The 21,623-nt window shown below is 39.9% G+C and overlaps 1 protein-coding gene across 1 annotated transcript in view; it reads left to right on the forward strand.

Moving 5' to 3' along the window:
• Positions 1-21,623, forward strand: part of NDUFA9 (NADH:ubiquinone oxidoreductase subunit A9) — a 49,637-nt gene that overhangs the window by 2,268 nt on the left and 25,746 nt on the right. Inside the window, exons 2-5 of the mRNA XM_028532672.2 lie at positions 3,070-3,240; positions 3,551-3,648; positions 18,164-18,255; positions 20,180-20,321. Of these exons, the coding sequence (XP_028388473.1) occupies positions 3,070-3,240; positions 3,551-3,648; positions 18,164-18,255; positions 20,180-20,321 (503 nt within the window). The remainder of the gene's footprint in view (positions 1-3,069; positions 3,241-3,550; positions 3,649-18,163; positions 18,256-20,179; positions 20,322-21,623) is intronic.

The following is a 21,623-nucleotide window of genomic DNA, read 5'->3' on the forward strand; positions in this document are numbered from 1 at the left end:
ATTCACAACTTTCCAACTCACTTCCCTTTGCCATTAAAAAAGTTAACACTGATTAAACCAAGCATTCCATGTATTTCCTGCCTGCCCTGAACATTGGAGAACTGAGCTAGGGAAAACAGCAAACTGACTAGCCTTATTTGAAATTCATGAATACAAATATCAAAGTAGATTTTCAATAGAAAACAAAGTAGATTTGCAGTACTGCCATTTTCCTAGGAAATTTGCTTTCCCTTTCCCCATAACAATTACTTAACATTGCCAATCTCCCAAAACTTTAAAAATATGCTTCTGTCTCATTCTCTGCTTTCCAGAGAAATCAAAGGAATCAGATGAGAAAAATCTCTTTTTCCCCACTATAAAAATCTAGTAACTGATCCGTGATAATTCTGTGCCTTTCCTCTAGATGAGCTCCTTCCGCTCTAAGGCCAGTTCCTTTGCCTTGCATTCCATCCCCTCCTCTCTTATCTATTCATTCCCTCTCTTGAGTCATTAATTTTTCTCCTTTACTAGGTCATTTCCTTCAGCTTATTAATGTTTTACTATCTCATTTAAAAAAAGTCTTGCTTGTCTTCATATTACTCTAGTCCTCTTTTTCTTTGTCCATTTATATAATATCTTCAAAAGATTATCAGTACTTCTCCTACCACTTTCTTGCTTCACATTCTTTCTTTTGCCTGCTCCATTCAGGCTTTCATTCCCACTATTTCAATAAAATTATTATTGTTAAGGCCATTTACAACCAACATTTTCCAGACCTTATGACTCTATTGTCATACTGCTTCATGTTTCAGCATCTTTTTTAAAATATATTTTATTGATTATGCTATTACAGTTGTCCCATTACCCCCTCTTTATTCCCCTCCACCCTGCACACCCTCTCCCACCCACATTCTCCCCTTTAGGTCATGTCCACATGTCATAAGTTATTTAGCTTCTACATTTCCCATACTGTTCTTGCCCGCCCCCTGACTATTTTCTACCTACCATCTATGCTACTTATTCTCTGTACCTTTTCCCCCTCTCTCTTCCTCCCACTCTCCTGTTGCTAACCCTCCTTGTGATCTCCATTTGTGTGGTTCTGTACCTGTTCTAGTTGTTTGCTTATTTTGCTTTTGTTTTTGTTTTAGGTGTGGTTGTTAATGGTTGTGAGTTTACTGTCATTTTACTATACTGTTTTTTATCTTCTTTTCCTTAGATAAGTGCCATTAACATTTCATAAAATAAGGGCTTGGTGATGATGAACTGCTTTAACTTGATCTTATCTGGGAAGCACTTTATCTGCCCTTCCATTCTAAATGAAAGTTTTGCTGGATAGAGCAATCCTGGATGTAGGTCCTTGCCTTTCATGACTTGGAATACTTCTTTCCAGGCCCTTCTTGCCTGCAAGGTCTCTTTTGAGAAATCAGCTGACAGTCTGATGGGAACTCCTTTGTAGGTAACTGTCTTCTTATCTCTTGCTGCTTCTATCTTTTGATTGAGGTAACTCCAGTAGAACCTGCCCCCTTATCCACAGTTTTGCTTTCTACGGTGTTGCTTACCCTGGTCGATTGCAGTCTGAAAACAGTAAGTGGAAAATTCCAGAAGCAAACAATTCATAAGTTTTAAATTTCACCTCATTTTGAGTAGCAGATGGGACCTCGTGCCATCCGACTCCATCCTGTCACAATGTCAGTCATCCCTTTGTCCAGTGTATTCATGCTGTAAAGCTACCCACTCATTAGCTGTCTCAGTCATCAGATTGAATGTCAGGGTATTGCAGTACTTGTGTTCAAAGTGACCCTTATTTTACTTAGTACTGGCCGCAAAGAGCAAGAGTAGTAATGCTGCTGGTTAAAATATGCCAAAGAGCAGCCTTAAAGTGCTTCCAGTAAATGAAATGCTATGCGTATGTAGGGAAAAACAAAACATAGTAGTACATGCAGGGTTTGGTACAGTCTCTGGTTTCGGGCATCCACTGCAGGTCTTTGAACATAGCCCTTGAGTGTAAAGGGGGGCTACTGTATTCTCCCTATCTCTTTTTTTCATTTGGTTTCTGTATACCATTTTCTTTTTAATTTTTCTCTTACCTCACTGGGCTGCTTTTAAATCTTCTTTGCTGGCTCTTTGGGCTAGTCACTCAACCACTCTGAGCCTTAGTTCCTTGTCTGTGAAGTGCCAATAAAGATAATGTTAAATAAGATAATAGTTATTAAGCATTTACACCAATGTGAAGCACCTGGTAAGAGCTTTGTAAATTTAGCTGTTACTATTTTGTTACGGTGTGTCTGATCTGCAGTGTTTTAATTAATTAATTAATTTATTTATTTTTAAATGGATTTTATTGATTATGCTATTACAGTTGTCCCATTTTTGCCCCTCCATTCCCCTCCTCCCTGCACACCCCCTCCCACCCACATTCCCCGCCTTTAGTTCATGTGCATGGGTCATACATGTAAGTTCTTCGGCTTCTACATTTCTTATACTATTCTTACCCTCCCCCTGTCTATTTTCTACCTACCATCTATGGTACTTATTCTCTGTACCTTTCCCCTCTCTCTCCCCCTCCCACTCTCCTGTTGCTAACCCTCCATGTGATCTTCATTTCTGTGGTTCTGTTCCTGTTCTAGTTGTTTGCTTAGTTTGCTTTTGTTTTTGTTTTAGGTGTGGTTGATATTATTTTTTAAAGCCTTTCCCAAAACACTTTATCCTGCACTCCTTCCTTATGATTATCTAACTTATTTAAATTCCCTCAGTTCCTTTCACTGTAGAGGTTTATACTGTCTAAAGTTGTAACTGTTATGTTTTGTTTTAATATGATTCATCTTCCTAGGCAAATTTCATCCTATAGGGCAGGGACTTTTTATGTATCTCCTTATGTTCTACAGACTCTTTGTTGTAATAGTTTGTGTTTATTATTGCTGTTGGCACTTAAATTATAACTTTTAATTTAAAAGTTCAACTTTAATGTAAGTTCATGAAAATACTGATTGCAAAATAATGTTACAGTTTTCTAGGAAAAGAAGCTATTGGTATCATAGTCATTTTATATTAACATTTTCCATTTTTGTATATTCTGGGCTTTCATTTAAGGTTCTTCTATTACTGCATTAGCCACATCTGTGTTTCCTGGCCTGCCCCAGCGCCAGCTTCATCATGCAGTCATACCTCATGGGAAGGGGGGGCGTTCCTCAGTCAGTGGGGTCGTCGCCACTGTGTTTGGAGCTACAGGATTCCTGGGCCGATATGTTGTCAACCATCTTGGTAAGTAAAGTTCCTGGAGTTTTGTATACTATGGTGCCATTTATTAGGGTTACCTAATGAGAAGCCATGAGCTATGTTTCTTTTCATTTTAACAGTGTTCCAAATAATTCATATCTTGGATTTATGTAATTTTGGTCTACTGTGTGCATTATGAGAACATCCATGCTTCCTCATACTTCCTATATATGATGTTTGTAGAGGACTCTGAAAAGTTATGGTGTCTCTGACATGGCAAAATACCAAATACTTGTCATATAATGTATTTATATTATGTTAACATTGATCCTTGTCTCAATCCATTCTCTTTTAGGACGTATGGGGTCACAAGTGATCATACCCTACCGGTGTGATATATATGACACCATGCATCTTCGTCCTATGGGTGACCTGGGCCAGATTATCTTTCTGGTAAGAGCCTGTATTACTGATTATTGGAGTGGACAAATATAAATTACTAAGATCACTTTTAGGAAAGAGAGGCAGTAAATAAAGCACCAGTTTCATTCCACAGTGGACCAAAGACATCCTCTATTCACAGGGCATGTTTGAAAACACTGGTCTGGTAGTTGGCAAACTTTTTCTGTAAAGGTCCAGATAGTAAATATTTTAGGCTTTGTGGGTTATAGGGTCTCTATCATGATTACTCAACTCTGCCCTTGTAGCCCAAAAGCAACCATAGACAATATGTAAAGGAATGAGAGTGGCTGTGCCCTAATAAAACTTTACTGACAAAGTTAAACTGTAGATTAGATTTGTCTGTGGGTCATAGTTTGCCAGCCCTGCTGTAGACCTATGCTGTCCAATATGCTTATCACTAGCCACATTTAGCTATTGAGCACTTGAAATGTGGCCAGTCTGAATTGCGATGCACTGTTCAGTGTAAAATACACACCACGTTTCAAAGACAGTATAAAGGAAATATTCAATATGTCATTAATATTTGTTAATATTCATTACATATTAAAATTATATTTTGGCTGCATTGGGTTAAATAGAGTATATTATTATTTAAATGAATTTCACCTGTTTTTTTAATCTCTTAAAATGTGGCTAATAAAAAATTCAGAATTACATATATGCTTCATGTTATATTTCTATGAGACAAGTACTTCTATAGACAGAAAATCACAAATATGTTATTTTATAACTTGGTTTTCTGGTGTAGACTTAAGTTATAGCAGTTCTTCCTGAACATTCTATGTAATTATTCTTTTCTTCGTTAAAGGTTTTTATTTATTTATTTATTTTTAGAGAGAAGGGAAGGGAGGGAGAAAGAGAGGCTAGAGAAAAATATCAATGCGTGGCTGCCTCTCCTGTGCCCTCTGCTGTGGAGCTGGCCCACAATCCAGGCATGTGCTCTAGACTAGGAATCGAACTGGCAACTCTTTCTTTCGAAGACCAGCACTAAATCCACCCAGCCACACCAGCGAGGGCTATGTGTTATTATTTTTAAATTTATAAGTTCTTCCTTTATGGAATTGGCTAGTTGCCACTGGGGCAGGGCAGGGGGAGTGAGGTGGGGCAACCCTTCAAGGGAGTGATTAAAAATGTGTGGGCCCTTTTGGTTGTCACAGTGACTGGAGACATTACTGGTTTATTTGATAGGTGGCAGAGATGCTAAACATCTTACAGTTTACTGGACAGTCTTGTTTCTTTTTTTTTTAAGATTTTATTATTTTTTTAGAGAGAGGGGGAGATAGGGAGGAAGAGAGGGAGGGGGACATCAATGTGTGGTTGCTTCTTGTATGCCTCCTGCTGGGGAACTAGCCCCTAACCAAGGCATGTGCCCGGACTGAGAATTGAACCAGTGACTCCTTCCTTGCTTCACAGGCTGGCACTCCATCCATTGAGCCACCCCAGGCAGGGCTGGACAGTCTGTTTCCACAAAGGATTATGCTGCCCAAATGCCTGCAGTTTTCCTATAAAGAAATACTTTTTTAAATTGTATTTTATTGATTATGCTATTATAGTTCCAATTGATCCCCCTGTGGCTCCCTCTACATAGCACCCCTCCCCCCACTTCGTCAGGCAATCCGCGCACCATTATTCGTGTCATGGGTCATGTGTATAAGTTCTTTGGTTACTCTATTTCCTATAGTGTACTTCACATCCCCATGGCTATTGTATAACTACCTATTTGTACTTCTTAATCCCCTAACCTTTCACACATCCCCCCACAGCTCCCTCCCATCTGACAACCTTTTTCTTAAATATATCCCCTTAACATTTCATATAATAATGGTTAGGTGATGATGAACTACTTTAGTTTCATTTTGTCTGGGAAGCTCTTTATCTGCCCTTCAATTCTAGATGATAGCTTTGCTTGGTAGAGCATTCTTGGCTGTAGGTGCCAGCTTTTCATGACTTTGAATATTTCATGCCAATCCCTTCTAGCCTGCAAAGTTTCTTTTGAGAAATCAGCTGACAGTCTTATGGGAAGTCCCCTGTAAGTAACTAACTTATTTTCTCTTGGTGCTTTTAAGATTCTTTATCTTTAACCTTTGGCATTTTACTTACAATGTGTCTTGGAGTGGTCCTCTTTGGGTTTGTCTTATTTGGGATTCACTGTGCTTCCTGGACTTGCATATCTGTCTCCTTCACCAAATCAGGGAAGTTTTCTTTTCATTATTTTTTCCAAATAGGTTTCCAATTTCTTGTGCTTTTCTCTTCACCTCCTGGCACCCTTATGCAAATGTTCAGCCCCTTGAAGTTGTCCCAGAGGCTGCTTGTGCTGTCCTTTTTTTGGATTCTTTTTTCTTCTTGTTCTGATTGGTTGTTTTTTGATTCCTTATGTTCCAGATCATTGATTCGATTCTTGGCTTCATCCATTCTACTGTTTTTTCCCCTGTAAATTGTTCTTTATTGCAATTAGGGTATCCTTTGTTTCTGACTGGATGTTTTTTATGCTATTGAGGTCCTCACTAAGTCCCTTGAGCATCCTTGTAACCAGTGTTTGGAACTCTGCATTTGATAGATTGCTTATCTCCATTTTGTTTGGTTCATTTTCTGGAGTTTGATATGTTCTTTCATTTGGGCCATGTTTCTTTATCTTCTCATTTTGGCTTCCTCCCTGTGTTTGTTTTTGTGTATTAGGTAGAGATGCTATGATTCCTGGTCTTGGTAGTGTGGCCTAATGTAGTTGGTGTCCTGTAGGGTCCAATGGCACAGCCTTCCCTATCACTCAAGTTCAGTACTCGAGGTCTGCCCTTTGTGTGGACTGAATATACCCTCCTCTTGTAGTTAAGCCTTGGTTGCTGGTGGCAGGTCAATTGGAGGGATTTACCCAGGCCAGTCAGGTGTAAGGACTGGCTGTGATCTCTGACTACCAACCTCTGTCCTCTGTGGAGGATCAGCAGTGCAGGGGCAGGGTGGTGGTGCTTCATAGTGGTCTGTAGCTGTGCAAACGATGCACAGGCTCTGGGGTTTCCTGGGTGGTACAGGCCAAGGTCAGCCCTCATCTGTGTTCTGCCTGGGCCACCCTGCCTGAGCTATAAAGCATCTGAGATGACTGCTGCTTGTGCTGGGCTTGGAACCACTTAGCATGGGGTATAAGGGCTGGGGCCTCACTGAGGTCTACCATGCTTGTTTGATAGGATTTGGGAAGTATTAACCAAGATCAACTATTCATATGGAAAGGCCACTGTTAAGAGCTTGGGTGGGGCCCTAAGTTGGGTGGGATGGAACCTCAGGGCATCTCCAGGCTGGGCAAACAGTGTTAGCCAGGTTGATGGAATCTCCGATAAGGCACCTGCCTGTTGGGTCTGTTAGGGGAGGGTCCAGAAAAGGGACAATGGCCTCTGCTGGCTTTTCTGTCTGGGAGAAAACTGTTCCCCAGCTCTCGCCTTGATGCCAGACACTTCAGTTCCTCGCTGTATGCCCCTGGTACCTTTCAAGCTGCTTCCCTGGTGCTGGAGCTCAAAGGGAGTAATTCTGAGTAAGTGTCTTTGTGGTTTCTTCAAAAGGAACTGCTTGGACTCTAGAAGTTTCTTCCACTGAGTCAATCCCCACTGGTTTTTGCAGCCAGAAATGATGGGGACTTATCTTCCTGGCAATGGAATCCTGAGCTGGGGAGCCTGGTGTTGGACTAGGACTCCTCACTCCCAAGATAGCCTTCCCAAATTGTTATCTACCACACTTGGATGTGGGAGCAGACCTTTCCACATATCTGCCCCTCCTACCAGTCTGGATGGATGTGGTTTATTTAATTCTATAGTTGTTGGACTTCCTTTTAACTTGATTTCTGACAGTTCTGAGTGATGATTGCTTTACAGTTTAGTTGTAATTTTGATGTTCTAACTTTTCTTACTTTATCATCCAGTGTGGAACTGAGCCCTTCCACTTGCACACATTCCCCTTTTAAAAAATAATTTGTGAACATCCTTAATATCTGATACTAATTTTATACGGATGATCTGGGATCTCTTCAAATACTGACTTATTTTTAATGGCATTTCATTTATACTTTTCTGAATGTTCTCAAGCTAAGTACATGTATATTAAAAATTTTTTGTTTCTAAAGTGTTATTCTTTTCCAAAATCTTATTGTCAAATATCCTTTTGGTAGTATACTTACAGAAACTTAAATTTTCCTAGTTCTTTGTAAGTTAAGATAATTGGTCTCTTTGTCAATTCTTAAAATTAAAATATTTCAGAAAGGGTTAGGTGAAAACTCTTACTGGCTTCCAAATGTAGAATCATTAGAATTGAGCTATCAGATATATTTTCCACAGATACTTATTGAGTGCCTGCTCTGTGCCTGGCATTGAGCTCAGCTCTGAGAATATGCAGTTAATGTCTCAAACTCTTCCACCCTTGAGAGTTTTTTTTTTTAATTCTTTCTCTCCTACCCTTTCCACCTTTGCTGACATACTTTTTTTACCTTTTTATGCATAGTGCAGCTCTTAAAAGAAATCATATATTATTTATTTTTGAAAAGATTTCTGGCTATTTATTGTTTTTCTTTTTATTGATTTATTTTTATCGATTCATTGATTTGTTTTTTATTGATTCATTTTTTTATTGTTGTTCAAGTATAGTTGTCTCCATTTTCCCCTCACCATTCCCCTTTGCCCCCCACCCTCGATTCTATTTTTTATTGTTGTTCAAGTATAGTTGTCTCCATTTCCCCTCACCACTACCCTTCGCCCCACCCTCCATTCTACCCTTCTTTGCCTTTGTCTATATGTCTTTTATACATGTTCCTTGACAACCCTTCACCCTTACCCCTCCATTATCCTCTACCCACACCCCTCTGGTTAATCAGTTGGTTCCTTATTTCAATGTCTCTGGTTATATTTTGCTTTTATGTTGTTTTGTTGATTAGGTTCCACTTATAGGTGAGATTATATGGTATTTGTCTTCCACCACCTGGCTTATTTCACTTAGCATAATACTTTCCAGATCTATCCAAGCTGTCGTGAGGATAGGAGCTCCTTCTTTCTGCTGTGGTATTCCATTGTGTAAATGTACCATAGTTTTTTGATCCACTCATTTACTGATGGGTATTTTGGTAGCTTCCAACACTTGTGCTGCCATGAACGTTGGGGTGCATCGATTCTTTTGAATTGGTGTTTCAGGATTCTTAGGGAATAATCGCAGCAGTGGCATTGCCAGTTCAAAAGGCAGTTCCATTTTTAGTTTTCTGAGGAAATTTGATACTGTTTTCCACAGTGGCTACATCAGTTTGCATTTCCACAAACAGTGCACTAGGGTTCCCTTTTCTCCACAACCTCGCCAGCACTTGTTTGTTCATTTGTTTATAACGGCCATTCTGACCAGAGTGAAATGGTATCTCAATGTAGTTTTAAACTGCATCTCTCTGAGGGCTGGTGATGCTGAGCATCCTTTCATATGTTTCTAGGCCCTCTGTATGTCCTCCTTGGAGAAGTGTCTGTTCAGGTCTTTTGCCTAATTTTTTTAAAGATTTTATTTCTTTATTTTTAGAGAGGGGAAAGGAGGGAAAAAGAGAGAGAGAGAATCAATGTGTGGTTGCCTCTCCCATGGCCCCCACTGGGGATGTGGCCTGCAACTCAGGCATGTGCCCTGACTGGGAATCGAACCTGTGATGCTTTGGTTCGCAGTTCGCACTCAATCCACTGAGTTACGCCAGCCAGGGCTTTTGCCTATTTTTTAATTGGATTGTTTATCTTTTGGTATGGAGTCTTGTGAGTTCTTCATATATTTTGGATATCAAACCCTTATCCGAGGTTTCTTTTGCAAGTGTATTTTCCCATGTGGTTGGTTCCCTTTTCATTTTGCTGCTGTTTTCTTTCATGCAGAAGCTTTTTATTTTGATGATGTCCCATTTGTTTATTCTTTCCTTTATGTTCCTTGACTTAGGGGACTTATTGGTGAAAATATTGCTGCATGGAATATCTGAGATTTTCTTGCCTGAAGTTCTTCTCTTAGACTTTTATGGTGTTGTAACTTATATTTTAAGTCTTTTACCCATTTTGAGTGTATTTTTGTGTATTGTGTAAGTTGGTGGTCTAGTTTCATTTTTTGCATGTAGTTGTCCAGATCTCCCAATACCATTTATCAAAGAGGTTATTTTTACTCCATTTTATGCTTCTGCCCTCTGTGTTGAATGGTAATTGACCACAGTGACTTGGGATTATTTCTGTGTTCTTTACTCTGTTCCACTGATCTATATGTCTGTTCTTATGCTAGTACCAGACTGTTTTGATTACAGTGCCCTTGTAATATAGTTTGATGTCAGGTATTGTGATCCCTCCTACTTTGTTCTTTCTCAAAATTGGTGCGGCTATCCAGGGTCGCTTATGGTTCTATGTAAATTTTTGAAATGTTTGCTCTGTATCTGTGAAAAAGGTCATTGGTATTTAATAGGGATTGCATTAAATATATAAATTGCTTTGGGTAATATGGATATTTTAATGTGTTAATTCTTCCAATCCATGAACACGGTATATGCTTCCATTTATTTGTGTCTGTCTTAATTTCTTTCTTCATTGTTGTGAGTTTTCTGAGTACAAGTCTTTACCTCTTTGGTTAGGTTTATTCCTAGGTACTTTTTTTACTTGTTACTATATTAAGTGGCTTTTATTTTCTGATTTCTGTTTCTGATATTTCATTGTTGGTGTACAAAAATGCCTTTGATTTCTGGATATTGACTTTGTATCCCGCTGTTTTGCCAAATTCACATATTAGGTCAAGTAGTTTTTTGGTAGAGTCTATAGGATTTTCAGTGTGCACTAGCATGTCATCTGCAAACGATGACTGTTTGGCTTCCTCCTTCCCAGTGTGGGTGCCTTTTATTTCTTTTCCTTGTTTGATCACTGTGGATAGGAATTTCGATACTATGTTGAAGAGAAGTGGTGAAAGGGGACATCCTTTTCTTGTTCCTGATCTTAGTGGAAAAGATTTTAGTTTTTGCCCATTGAGTATGATGTTGGCTGTAGGTCTCTCATATATGGCCTTTATCATGTTGAGGAATGCTCCCTCTACTCCCACTTTGCTGAGCGTTTTTATCATAAATGGATGCTGCACCTTATGAAATGGTTTCTTTGCATGTATTGATATGATCATATTTTTATCTTTGCTTTTGTTTAGGTTACGTAATACGTTTCTTGATTTGTGAGTATTGTATCATCCTTGCATCCTTGGGATGAATCCCAGTTGATCATGAGTATGATCTTTTTAATGTATTGCTTCCTGAGGTTTGCCATATTTTGTTAAGGATTTTAGCATTTATGTTCATCAGCGATATTGGCCTGTAGTTTTCTTTGTTGTGTCTTTATCCGGTTTTGGGATTAGGATGATACTGGTTTCATAAAGAGAGTTTGGGAGTCTTCTCTCTTCTTGAATTTTTTCGAATAATCTGTGAAAGATAGGGGTTAGCTCTTCCTTAAATGTTTTGTAAAATTCTCCTGTGAAACTGTCTGGTCCAGGGCTTTTGTGTGCCAGGAATTTTCTGATTACTGCTTTGATTTTGTTATTTGTTATCAGTCTGTTCAGGCTTTCTGCTTCTTCTTCATTGAATTTTGGAAGATTATATTTTTCTAGAAATATGTCCATTTCACCTAGGTTTTCACATTTCTTGGCATATAGTTCTTCATAGTAATTCTTATAGTCCTTTGTATTTCTGTGTATCTGTTGTAATCTGTCCTCTCTCATTCTGCTTTTGTTCTTTTGGGTCCTCTCTTTTTCTTGATGAGTCTGCTTAAAGGCTTGTCAATTTTGTTTATCTTTTCAAGGAACCAGCTCCTGGATTTATTGATCTTCAGAATTGTTCTTTTAGTCCCTGTGTTTAATTCTGCTCTGATCTTGGTTATTTCCTTCCTTCTACTTGCTCTGAGCTATCTTTGTTCTTCCTCTAGTTCTTGTAGATGTAGGGTTAGGTTGTTTATTTGAAGTGTTTCTGCCTTTTTTAGGTAGGCCGGTATTGCTATGAACTTCCCTCTCGGGACTGTCTCCACTGTGTCTAATAAGTTTTTGGACTGTTCTGAGTTCATTTTCTTTTGTTTCCAGAAACTTTTTGATTTCTTCCTTGATCTCATTCTTAAACCATTCATTGTTGAATAACATACTATTCAATCTCCATGAATTTGAGTGTTTTTGAGTTTTTCCTTGAGATTGATTTCTAGTTTTAGGCCCTTGTGGTCTGAGAAGATTCTTGGTGTGATTTCAGTTTTCTTGAATTTGTTGAGGCTTGTTTTGTATTCTATCATGTGGTCTTTCTTTGAAAATGTTCCATGTGCATTTGACAAGAATATGTATTTTGCTTTTTGGGGGGTGAAAGTTTATATATATATATATATATATATATATATATATATCAGTTAAGTCCATTTTATCTAGGGCATGGTTCAATGCCACAATATCCTTTTTGATATTTTGTTTGGAATAACTATCCATTTTTGACAGTGGGGTGTTAAAATCCTCTGGTGTCTATATCTTCCTTGAAGTCCTCTAAGATTTTCCTTATACATTTGGATTTCTCCTATATTGGGTGCATATATGTTTATAATGTTTATATCTTCTTGATGGATTCTTCACTAAAGTATTATGGACCTTCTCTCTTTTTATGGCCTTTGTTGTGAAATCTATTTTGTCTCATGTAAGTATTGCTACCCTGACTTTTTTTCCTGTCCATTTGCATGGAGTATTTTTTTCCCAACCCTTCACTTTTAGTCTGTGTAGATCTTTTTATCTGAGGTGGGTCTCTTGGAGGAAGCATTTATGTACATCATGTTTTCTTATCTGTTCAGCTACCCCGAGTCTTTTGATTGGAGCATTTAATCCATTTACATTTAAGATTATCGATATGAACTTATCCATTGCCATTTTTTCCCTTTGTAGCTGTTGTCCTCTCTCTCACTCTTTTCTTCATCTTCTTAAAACAGTCCCTTTAGTTGTCTTTCAGTGCTGACTTGGTGATGATGTATTTTTTTAGTCATCTTTTGTCTTGGAAATTTCATGGTTCTCCCTCCAATTTTTAATAACAGTCTTGCTGAGTATAGTAGTTTTGGTTGCAGGCCTTTGCTTTACTGGGAATATTTCTTGCCATTCCCTTCAGGCTTGTAATGTTTGTGTTGAGAAGTAAGCAGCTAGCCTTATGGGAGATCCCTTGTAGTTACTATCTGTTTTTCCCTTGCTGCCTTTAGGGTTCTCTCTTTGCCTTTAATATTTAGCATTTTAATTATGATGTGTCTTGGAGTGGGCCTGTTTGGGTTCATCTTGATTGGGACTCTCTGTGTTTCCTGAACTTGCATGACTTTTCCCCTCACGAAGTTAGGGAGGTTTTCTGACATTGTTTTCTCAAACAAGTTTTCTATCCCTTGCTCCTTTTCTTCTACTTCTCATATTCCTATGATACGAATGTTGTTACATCTCATGTTGTCCTGAAATTCCCTTTAACTATCATACTTTTTGAGTCTTTTTTTGTTTTGTTGCTGTGCTTGGGTATTTCTTTCTACCTTGTCTTCCTGCTTGCTAATTTGGTCCTCTGCTTCATCCAGCCTGATTGTAATTCTTTCTAGTGTAATTTTTTAATTTCAGATATAGTATTCTTCATTTTTCCCTGGCACTTATTTATAGCTTCTATTTTTTTTATGCTGTTATAATTCCTACTCACTTCCTTATTGTTGTCACTGAATTTCTTGTGCATGCTTATAACCATTGTTTTGAATTCTGTGTCTGATAGATTGCTTGCCTCAATTTATTTAAGCTCTTTTTCTCGGGATTCTTCCATTCCTTTCGATTGGGGGTTCTCTCTTTGTCTGCCTATTTTAGGTGACTCTTTGTTTTTGTTTGTTTTTGTTTGTCTCAGGATGCTCTGCTTTGCCTGCCTGTCTTTGTTGGATAGATTTCTGTGGTAGGAGTTCTGTGGGACTCAGTGGTCTAGGCACTTTCATCTCCTTATCTGGATGCCCTAGGGTTGCCCTTTATTCAGTTTGTGTGGGCTCTGTTGTTGTACCTGGGCTTTGCTTACTGGTGGTTCGTTTGTTGGTGTATTTCCCCTCCAGCTGGGTTACTGGTAGTCACAACTCTGACTGCGTCTTGTATGCTATTGTACAGGTATTGGTTAACAAAGCAGTATTACCAGAAATCCAAACCCAGGACAGAAAAAACAAAAACCAAAACCCTACCACATTAGCAATATCAACAGCAATTGAGGAAAGATTAATAAAGTTGGAGAGAGATTAAGGATGTTATAAAACAAGAAAAGGGAATATGATATGACTAAAAGAGGGAAAAATGATTTTGAATGGGCAGAGGGAGGAGAAATAATAAGAGTAGGGAATCTAAATGAGGTAAAGAATGGGAGAGAACAAAATTTAAAATGTACATAAAGTACGGAAAGGCGATGGCGAAAATGGAGTAAGAAATGGGAAGAGTATATACCATGAGGTTTGAAGTAGTATTAAAAAGGTATTGAACCAATAGGAACAAAATTGCAGAAAAATCACAGCAGTGTCAATAGCAACACAGCTGAGTGAAGATTAATAAAGGAAAAGGAATAAGAGTATTGTACAAAGAGAAAAAATTAATATGAAATATCTACAGTAAAGAAAAATCATTTTGAGAGAATGGAGGAGGAAAACATTATAATAAGAGTTAGTAGTAGATGCTAAGCTAAGAAAGGGGAAAAAAACTAAAATAAAATTCCTAATTGAATTTACCAAGGGTGAGGGAAGGCACGATGGAGGAAGATAGGGGGAGAGTATCCTATGGAATTTAAAGTACAAACAAATGGTGAATGAACAGGAGTTCCGTTAGAGAAGAACAGCAATAACCATGATATCCTCACTCAAGAGCCACAATTTATAAAGGTGGAAAGGATATAAGACTATTATAAGGGCGGGGGGGGGGGGAGAATGTGAGCTGACTTAAGGAAGAAAGAATGCTTTTGCAAGAATAGGAGGAGGAGAAATAGTAAGAGGAAGGAATAGGAACATGGCATAGCATGGGAGAAGATAAAGTTTATAACAACAATGAGAAAGGTCAGAAAGATGGCAAAATGGAGTAAGACCAGGGAAGGGTGCTACATAGGAGTTGAAATAACAATAACATGAAAAAATATATATACTCTGAATTAAAAAGAATAAAAAATAAAAGACCAAGAGTGGTGAGTTAGGTGGAATATGATTGAAGCAAGGGAAATATTAAAAGCTTATATGGAAAAAAAAAGGAAAAAAGAAAAGAAAAAAACACCCAAGTTCTCAGGAAGAGTGAGGTGAAATTTGTCTCAGCTGTTGGTGTTTGCCTTCTGATTTCTTTCTGGATACTCTCTGGGTTTCTATCAGCTCAAGGTCCCAGGGTCAGTCATCCAGCTTCTGGCAATACTGCCTGTATCTCCTTCCCCTGCCTCTAGAGGGAGCTTCTGTTGTAATTCAGAGGGTGAGGCTTCTGCATCTCCCATGGCAGGCACTGTGCAGTCTTCTGGGAAAATTATGGGTGCGTTGCCCCTGTTCCTACACCTCCCATCTTAGTCTGTCCCAGTTTATTTCCAGTAACGTATAGTTTCTGATTAAATAGTTGTCTGTTTCATGGTGGGGGGAGGCAATCTGTGTAAAAGTATGAGCCCTCTCCTGCTTGATGTAGCTCTGTGTGGGAGCTGAGGCTGAGTGGGGCCCTGAATCTTCCTTGCTGCCCACTTTCTGAACTTCCTGCTTTTAGGGCCTCAGTGAAATAGAGCCCTAGGACCCATTATACTTCATCTTCCCGTGGGGAATTCAAAATGGGCCCTCTTAGGCTTTCCTCTTGCTGTCTTACTCTTGTGGAAGTGCCCCCTGCAGGTTGTTAAAGCTGCCCAGAAAGTTTTGGAGATCTTCCCTGTTCCTGCAGGAGGTAGGGGTTGGACTCAACCTCCTCTTCCCAGAAGTTTCGCCAAGAAAGGGGGCCCAGTCTGGCCTCAAATAATCTCAGGTGCACAGTTCCTGGCCCATTGTCCTCATGGCATGCTGTGGCCCACACTCTCCACTATGCGCTGTTGCACTGGTCTGGGGCCGAGAAACCACCTCACTTTGAACTCCTTTAAGTAATCTGCTTGGGTGTACTGAGTGGAAGCAAACTGCACCCACAACCCTCCCTCCTTGTTGGCAGGGCAGCTGCGCATGCAGGGTCCCTGCCCAGCATGCCTCAGCTCCCCTTTTTAAGAAACATCTCACTGGGCGCTCCCACTGCAGTGTCCAGCTTTCCACATACTCCACCTCTCCAATAAGTCAAGAGTCTATCTCAGTCATGGCCAGCTGTGGCCTCTTTTTCCCCCAGGTCCAGGTGCCGGCAGCATTTCTCTCCTCTCTGGCACTATCCCAGTCATCCTCCACCTAGGGTGTGCCACTAGCTGTGTGTTTGTGTAACCTGCTTCTCTCTGATTACTTTGCATATTCAGGTTGCTCCCAGCAGGGTCTGGGGATTCCCAGCCCTGGGAGGGGAGAGGGAGCTGCTATGCTGCCAACTCTGACCAGGCTCTCCACAGATGCTGACAATGCAGCAGCCACAGTTGCTGGTGCCACGCTGGGGGACTTTCCCAGTCCACCTATAAAACCTCCTTAGCATTCATTTTGAAGTGTCCTCTGTAGTCTTTGGCTTCTAAACTTCATATCAGCCAAGAGTCTGTTGACTGTTAACTTTGATTTTCAGAAGATCAGCTAAGTGTCTGAGTTGGGGGCAAGAGCAAGTGGGCTCGGCTCCCAACTATTTTGCCTCCATCTTTTCCTTTCTCTGTGCTGCTTTTTTATTTGTTTGTTTGTTTTTTAATAAGTGTGTCACCATGCTGCAGATTTTATGTATATTTTACAAAATCTTCATGATAACCCCATGACTTGGGCTATAATTTCAAATTTTACATGGAGGCTAGAGAGATCATTTGTACTCAGTTAGTAAATGGCAAACTGGAATTTGCATTTCTGTCTGACTGCAAAGTTGTTATTCCATATTGTCTCTTGCACCCTGCTCTCTATCCTAACTAGTTTTTCTAAGTAGTTTTTCCTGCTGAGGGCTTCATCTTTTTGTTTTTGAATCTGATTTCTGGAGACCTTTTATTCACAGGTGTTTGACCCTGTGAAATTTTTATTATCTTTCATTAAAATACTTTAAAAATCATTTCCTTTTAACATAGAATGATGTGGATCCTGGTTCATGGGGTCCATGGTGTTATGGATAAGACAATACAAATTCACACGGACTACTGAGTCCTGTGGAGGAAAAGGTACCACACAGCCACTCTCTCAAGGGGAGAATGTCTTGGAGCGCCTCGGCCACTCTCTCAAGAGGAGGGTGTGCTGACCCTTTCGTTGACAGCCTTTCATTGTTTTTCTGGGCACATTACATTGAGGAGGGTCCTCATTTACTATGCACAGGTTCGCTTTAGGTGGTTACCTTTTACAGAAAACAAAGGAAAGAATGGTCTAATTACTTCAAAGAGAAGGATGCTGCAGACCAAGGGGAAAAGTAGTTGAACCAGTTACACACCATACTGGGGAGGTTTAGCACAGACTTTAGGAAGTTACAGTAAGCACTTACTGCCTCAATCCAGGGTGAGGGAGTTTTAGCAAAAGCAAGTCTCATAGCAGTGTAGGTACAATGCAGGCCTGATTCCTCACAGGAGAACCTATCTGTGGGTTTGGGTCCTGTGTATTGGATCTTGCTTTCCACTGTGGCCTTCTGAGTGGGAGCTGGGCTCATGCCACACAGAACAGTCTCCTATAATAGAATACTTTGTACCTTTTTCTGGGATTATTTAATTCCCAGTCACTATTTTGGATAAGAATCATCAATTTTACTGAAGTCCTTTATTATGCTCAGAATGTACACCAAAATCTGCCATTGGCTAATCAGGAGTTTTAGGCAGGTCACTTCTCTTTGAGTGTTGTTTTCATTTCTTTAAAGTAGAAATGACTACATCTGAGATTGTAAAGAGAAAAGAGTTTAAAAGAAACATTAAGATTGTTATGAATGCTCCCAATTTATTGTTAGCGTTTAAGAGAGCCCCCTGATCTTCTGTCTATAACTCGTTGCTGCTAAAAAGAAAAAATCATTTTACTTCCCAGATGATCCTTCTTGGTTCTTTGATTATATTTCAGGAAGGGAGACTTGATTACTGGATTTCTTTACAGACTTGTGACAGTTGGGTGACAAAAATTGATGTGCCCTGTTAAAAGTGAATAGTATTCTTTTACTAGTTCCACCATTCAGATAAAGAAAGAAAGTGGACTTTCAACTATTTGTCTCCAAAAGAGTCAGAGAATCAGCAGGATTTGAGACCTCAGAATCATTTCTGTTTTAATAAATGGTGGAGCCTATATGAAGTGGCACCGTATTGTGACTGCAACAGATGGCCCATTTTGAAATTTGCCAAGGACTGAGGGTAGGGGTGGGGGTGAGGGCAGGGCCCTACAGAAATGTTAAGTGCTAGGGTCCACCCCTTATGCTTTCATTTGATTGACTATTATTGTTATAGGAATGGAATGGGAGAAACAAAGATTCCATCCAAAGAGCAGTGAAGCACAGCAATGTGGTCATCAATCTTGTTGGGCGAGAATGGGAAACCAAGTAAGCCTTTAACTCATTTTTTCTTTGGGAATGCTTTGGGGGGACTCCGCCCGAAGACCACCCCCACCCCCAACCCGCTGCCCATTGCAGATTAGAATAATTCTACCAAGACTTGATCTACTTGGGGAGGAAAGGTGGCCAATCTCTCAAAGGAGAAGAACCTTGAGCCTGTTCCTCAAAGGGCTTTTAATGGGTTTAATTTGCATAGGAATACAGGGTGTATACATAAAGCTAATCAATCATTGTCAGGCAGTAATGATTAAACAATAGATAACATTCAAAGAACTGTGGGCTTTTTCTGAGTCAGGGTCAGATAGCTAAAAGGCCATAAAACTCAGGGGAAATAAACTCATTATATGCTTGGACCCTTATCATTTAAATTGAGGGCATTCTTAGCAAACCAGGTTTCACAGGATTTTATGCATTCTTTTCTTAGGCCTGATTGCCCCAGGAAACCTCCCAGTCCAGCACAAGGCCGCACCTGCCTCCAGCATTGTTTTAGGCTTAAATCAGGTGGGGGGTGGGGGCAGCTAAGAGATTAGGAGATATTTTACAGACAGAATGAGGACTCAGGCTATGTCAAAGCCGAAGGGTGAGGGTCCATTATCCCCTTTTTGTGTAGTCCCCCCAGTCCTTCCCTGATGGCTCCACTGTGACTGTGCCTGTCTTAGGTTGTCCCTCCCTTGAGGAATCTTACCCACCATTGGCTAACCAGTCACCTGCCTGGGGCCAAGCAGGGTGAAGTAAAGGGGGAAGAGGCTGCACCCCTGCTAGGGAGATAAGCTTTGTCTCCTTACTGGCTTACGGTCCCAACGTCTTTTTACTCAGCCTTAGCCATGGGGGTTTATAGCTTCTGAAACTAGGCAGGGTGGTTCCCAACAGTATGCTATCTTAGAGTTCAGTGGATGTTTATTGGGCACTGTCTATATGTTAGGTATTGTAGTGATGACATTTTAAATTAGTCCATCAATAAGCATTTATACACCAACCATTTGCATACCCAGTGACCCCTTCACCCTTAGGGGATTTAGTTGCATAAGTTTGGTGTAAGTAAGCAGTATGATGTGCTGCCCATAAAAAGTCCATATGGACTATGTCAGTGTGGTTGGTGTCAACTGGACAGGATGACTGGTATTGGCCCTGGGCTTTGGTCGGTCCAGCTGGGATATGGTTAGGTGGGAGAATTTTGCCTGTTCCACTGTCAACAAGATGAACATTGGTTTTTCTAGTGTGACAGTGTTCTAGATCTGCTCTTCACATTGTTTATTAAAGAAAGTGTGAGTACTGATTTGAACAGTTCTTTTTAGTTATTGTGTGAGTTGTTTATCAACAGATGTTTAAAACCTGTAGTTCCATAACACTTTGTCCACACCTGTTTTTAGAATTTATTGAAGTTTGATTTAGATTTATTTGTATATGTCTGCCTTATCAAATGTTCTTAAGTTCTTTGATAATGACTTAGATAGTCTTAGTTAACTTTATGTCCAACATAGTGACTACTAACAGTGTAACACAGAGGAGGCATTTAGTCAATGTTACTGGGTTAAATGACTTTTCAGATTCTTTTTACCCCCCAAGAGAAACAAAGGCCTAGGATACGAAGAGATTTCCAGCCCCAGCACTTCCATCAGCACTGCCCAAGCAGTGCAGCCAGATGTTTTTCAAGGGCCTCAGCCTTAGAATTCTCTGAGGACACAGAATATTGCACATGCTGATTTGTAGCTTTAGTAAGCCTTGGATTATAGACAGTAATAACAGTGTGCAGTAAAGTAGAAGTCATTAATTTTGATTTTGGGTGAAATCATTGCTGTTTTACAGTTTAGCTATTATGAATTCCAGCAGTAATATGAAAATCAGCTTACCACAGAAAGCTTTGAAATCCTGAGTGAGGTGCTCTTAGCTGATCCCCCTTTTTTTCTTCCAGAAACTTTGATTTTGAGGATGTTTTTGTGAAGATTCCCCAAACAATTGCTCAGGTGTCTAAGGATGCTGGAGTTGAAAGATTTATTCACATTTCACATCTGAATGCTGATATTAAAAGCTCTTCTAGGTATCTGAGAAATAAGGTAAGTAACAGGTTGATCTGGAAAGTGATTTACAGAGTTGGAGTTTTCTGGCCCCTTTGAAGCATGATTTAGGAGAGAAGGGTTTGTCATTGACATAACCAGGATGGACTAAAAGGGATTTTTAAATCTCCATACCAGAATTAGATTTATGTGAGAGAGAGAAGTGTGTGCGCATGCACGTGTGTGTGCGTTGTGTTCTGACATTTTGGTTGAATGCCTTCTCTTTGCAGGGAACTATGCTGAGGGCCTTCAAAGATGGATAGGCCATATTATTACTTGCACTCAAATGCATTTTCTTGGGGCATAATAAAATTACATAGGAAATACATAATAAATGGTAGAGTATGATTCCTGCCCCTAAGAGTCATACCTGTGTCATCTACCAATGCTAAAGGATGATCTTTTTTCCGAAACCCCTTTTATAGTTATCGATTCATGCCACTTCTGAGTGGGTGATGTGAAGGCTGAGAATGACCAGAGTTCCTTGATAGTGGCTTCAGGTTCTTGACCCACTGCATTTTTTTATTGAACAAATTGCTTATGAAGTACCTACTGTGTGCTACATTGCATTAGGTACTAGGGATACAGGAGTGAATAAAACAGACATGGTCTTAGCCCATATCTAGTTGGCAGTCCATTAAGGAAAATAATTCCTGAGGTACCAGGTATTACAAAATAGCAAACTGCTATAGAAGTCTATAATGGGGGAGAGAGGGCATTTATTAGTTAGGAGCATTTAATTACCTAGCATCAGAAAATCCAGAGTAAACAGGCTTAAACAAAAGGGAATTTATAGGGCCATGTATCTGAGAAATCGAGCAGTAGGGAACCTTAGCTACATCGGTGTCAAGGTTCATCAGGTCGTCAGTTTTGTTTCTCTGTGATTTTTGGGGGGTGTAAGCTTTGTTTTCACACTCACAGAACTGCTTGATACCACATGTAGTCCTCACACTGGACTTTCATACTACACTGGAGAGAGAGAGTATACACTGTGCCTGTCTCTGCCCTGCCATTCACAGAATCATCTGAATTCATGATTGTTTGGAAGGGATGGGGCATGGGGGAGTCAGTGGTGAGAAAGAGGGAAGAGTCAGTGACGTCCAGCCCTTTGGCTTACACCACTGGGTAGTCAGTAGTCCTGATGAATATGAGAAACACTTGAGAATGACGAGGCTTTAGGGTAGTGGTTCTTGGCTTAGCTGCACATTAGAATCACTGAGGGAGCTTTGAAAAATTCTGATGCCCAAGCTGCAATTAGACCAATTCAGATAGGATCTCTGGGAATAGAACTTTGGCATCAGT

This window comes from Phyllostomus discolor, chromosome 2 (assembly GCF_004126475.2).
Source record: "Phyllostomus discolor isolate MPI-MPIP mPhyDis1 chromosome 2, mPhyDis1.pri.v3, whole genome shotgun sequence".
NCBI lineage: Eukaryota > Metazoa > Chordata > Mammalia > Chiroptera > Phyllostomidae > Phyllostomus > Phyllostomus discolor.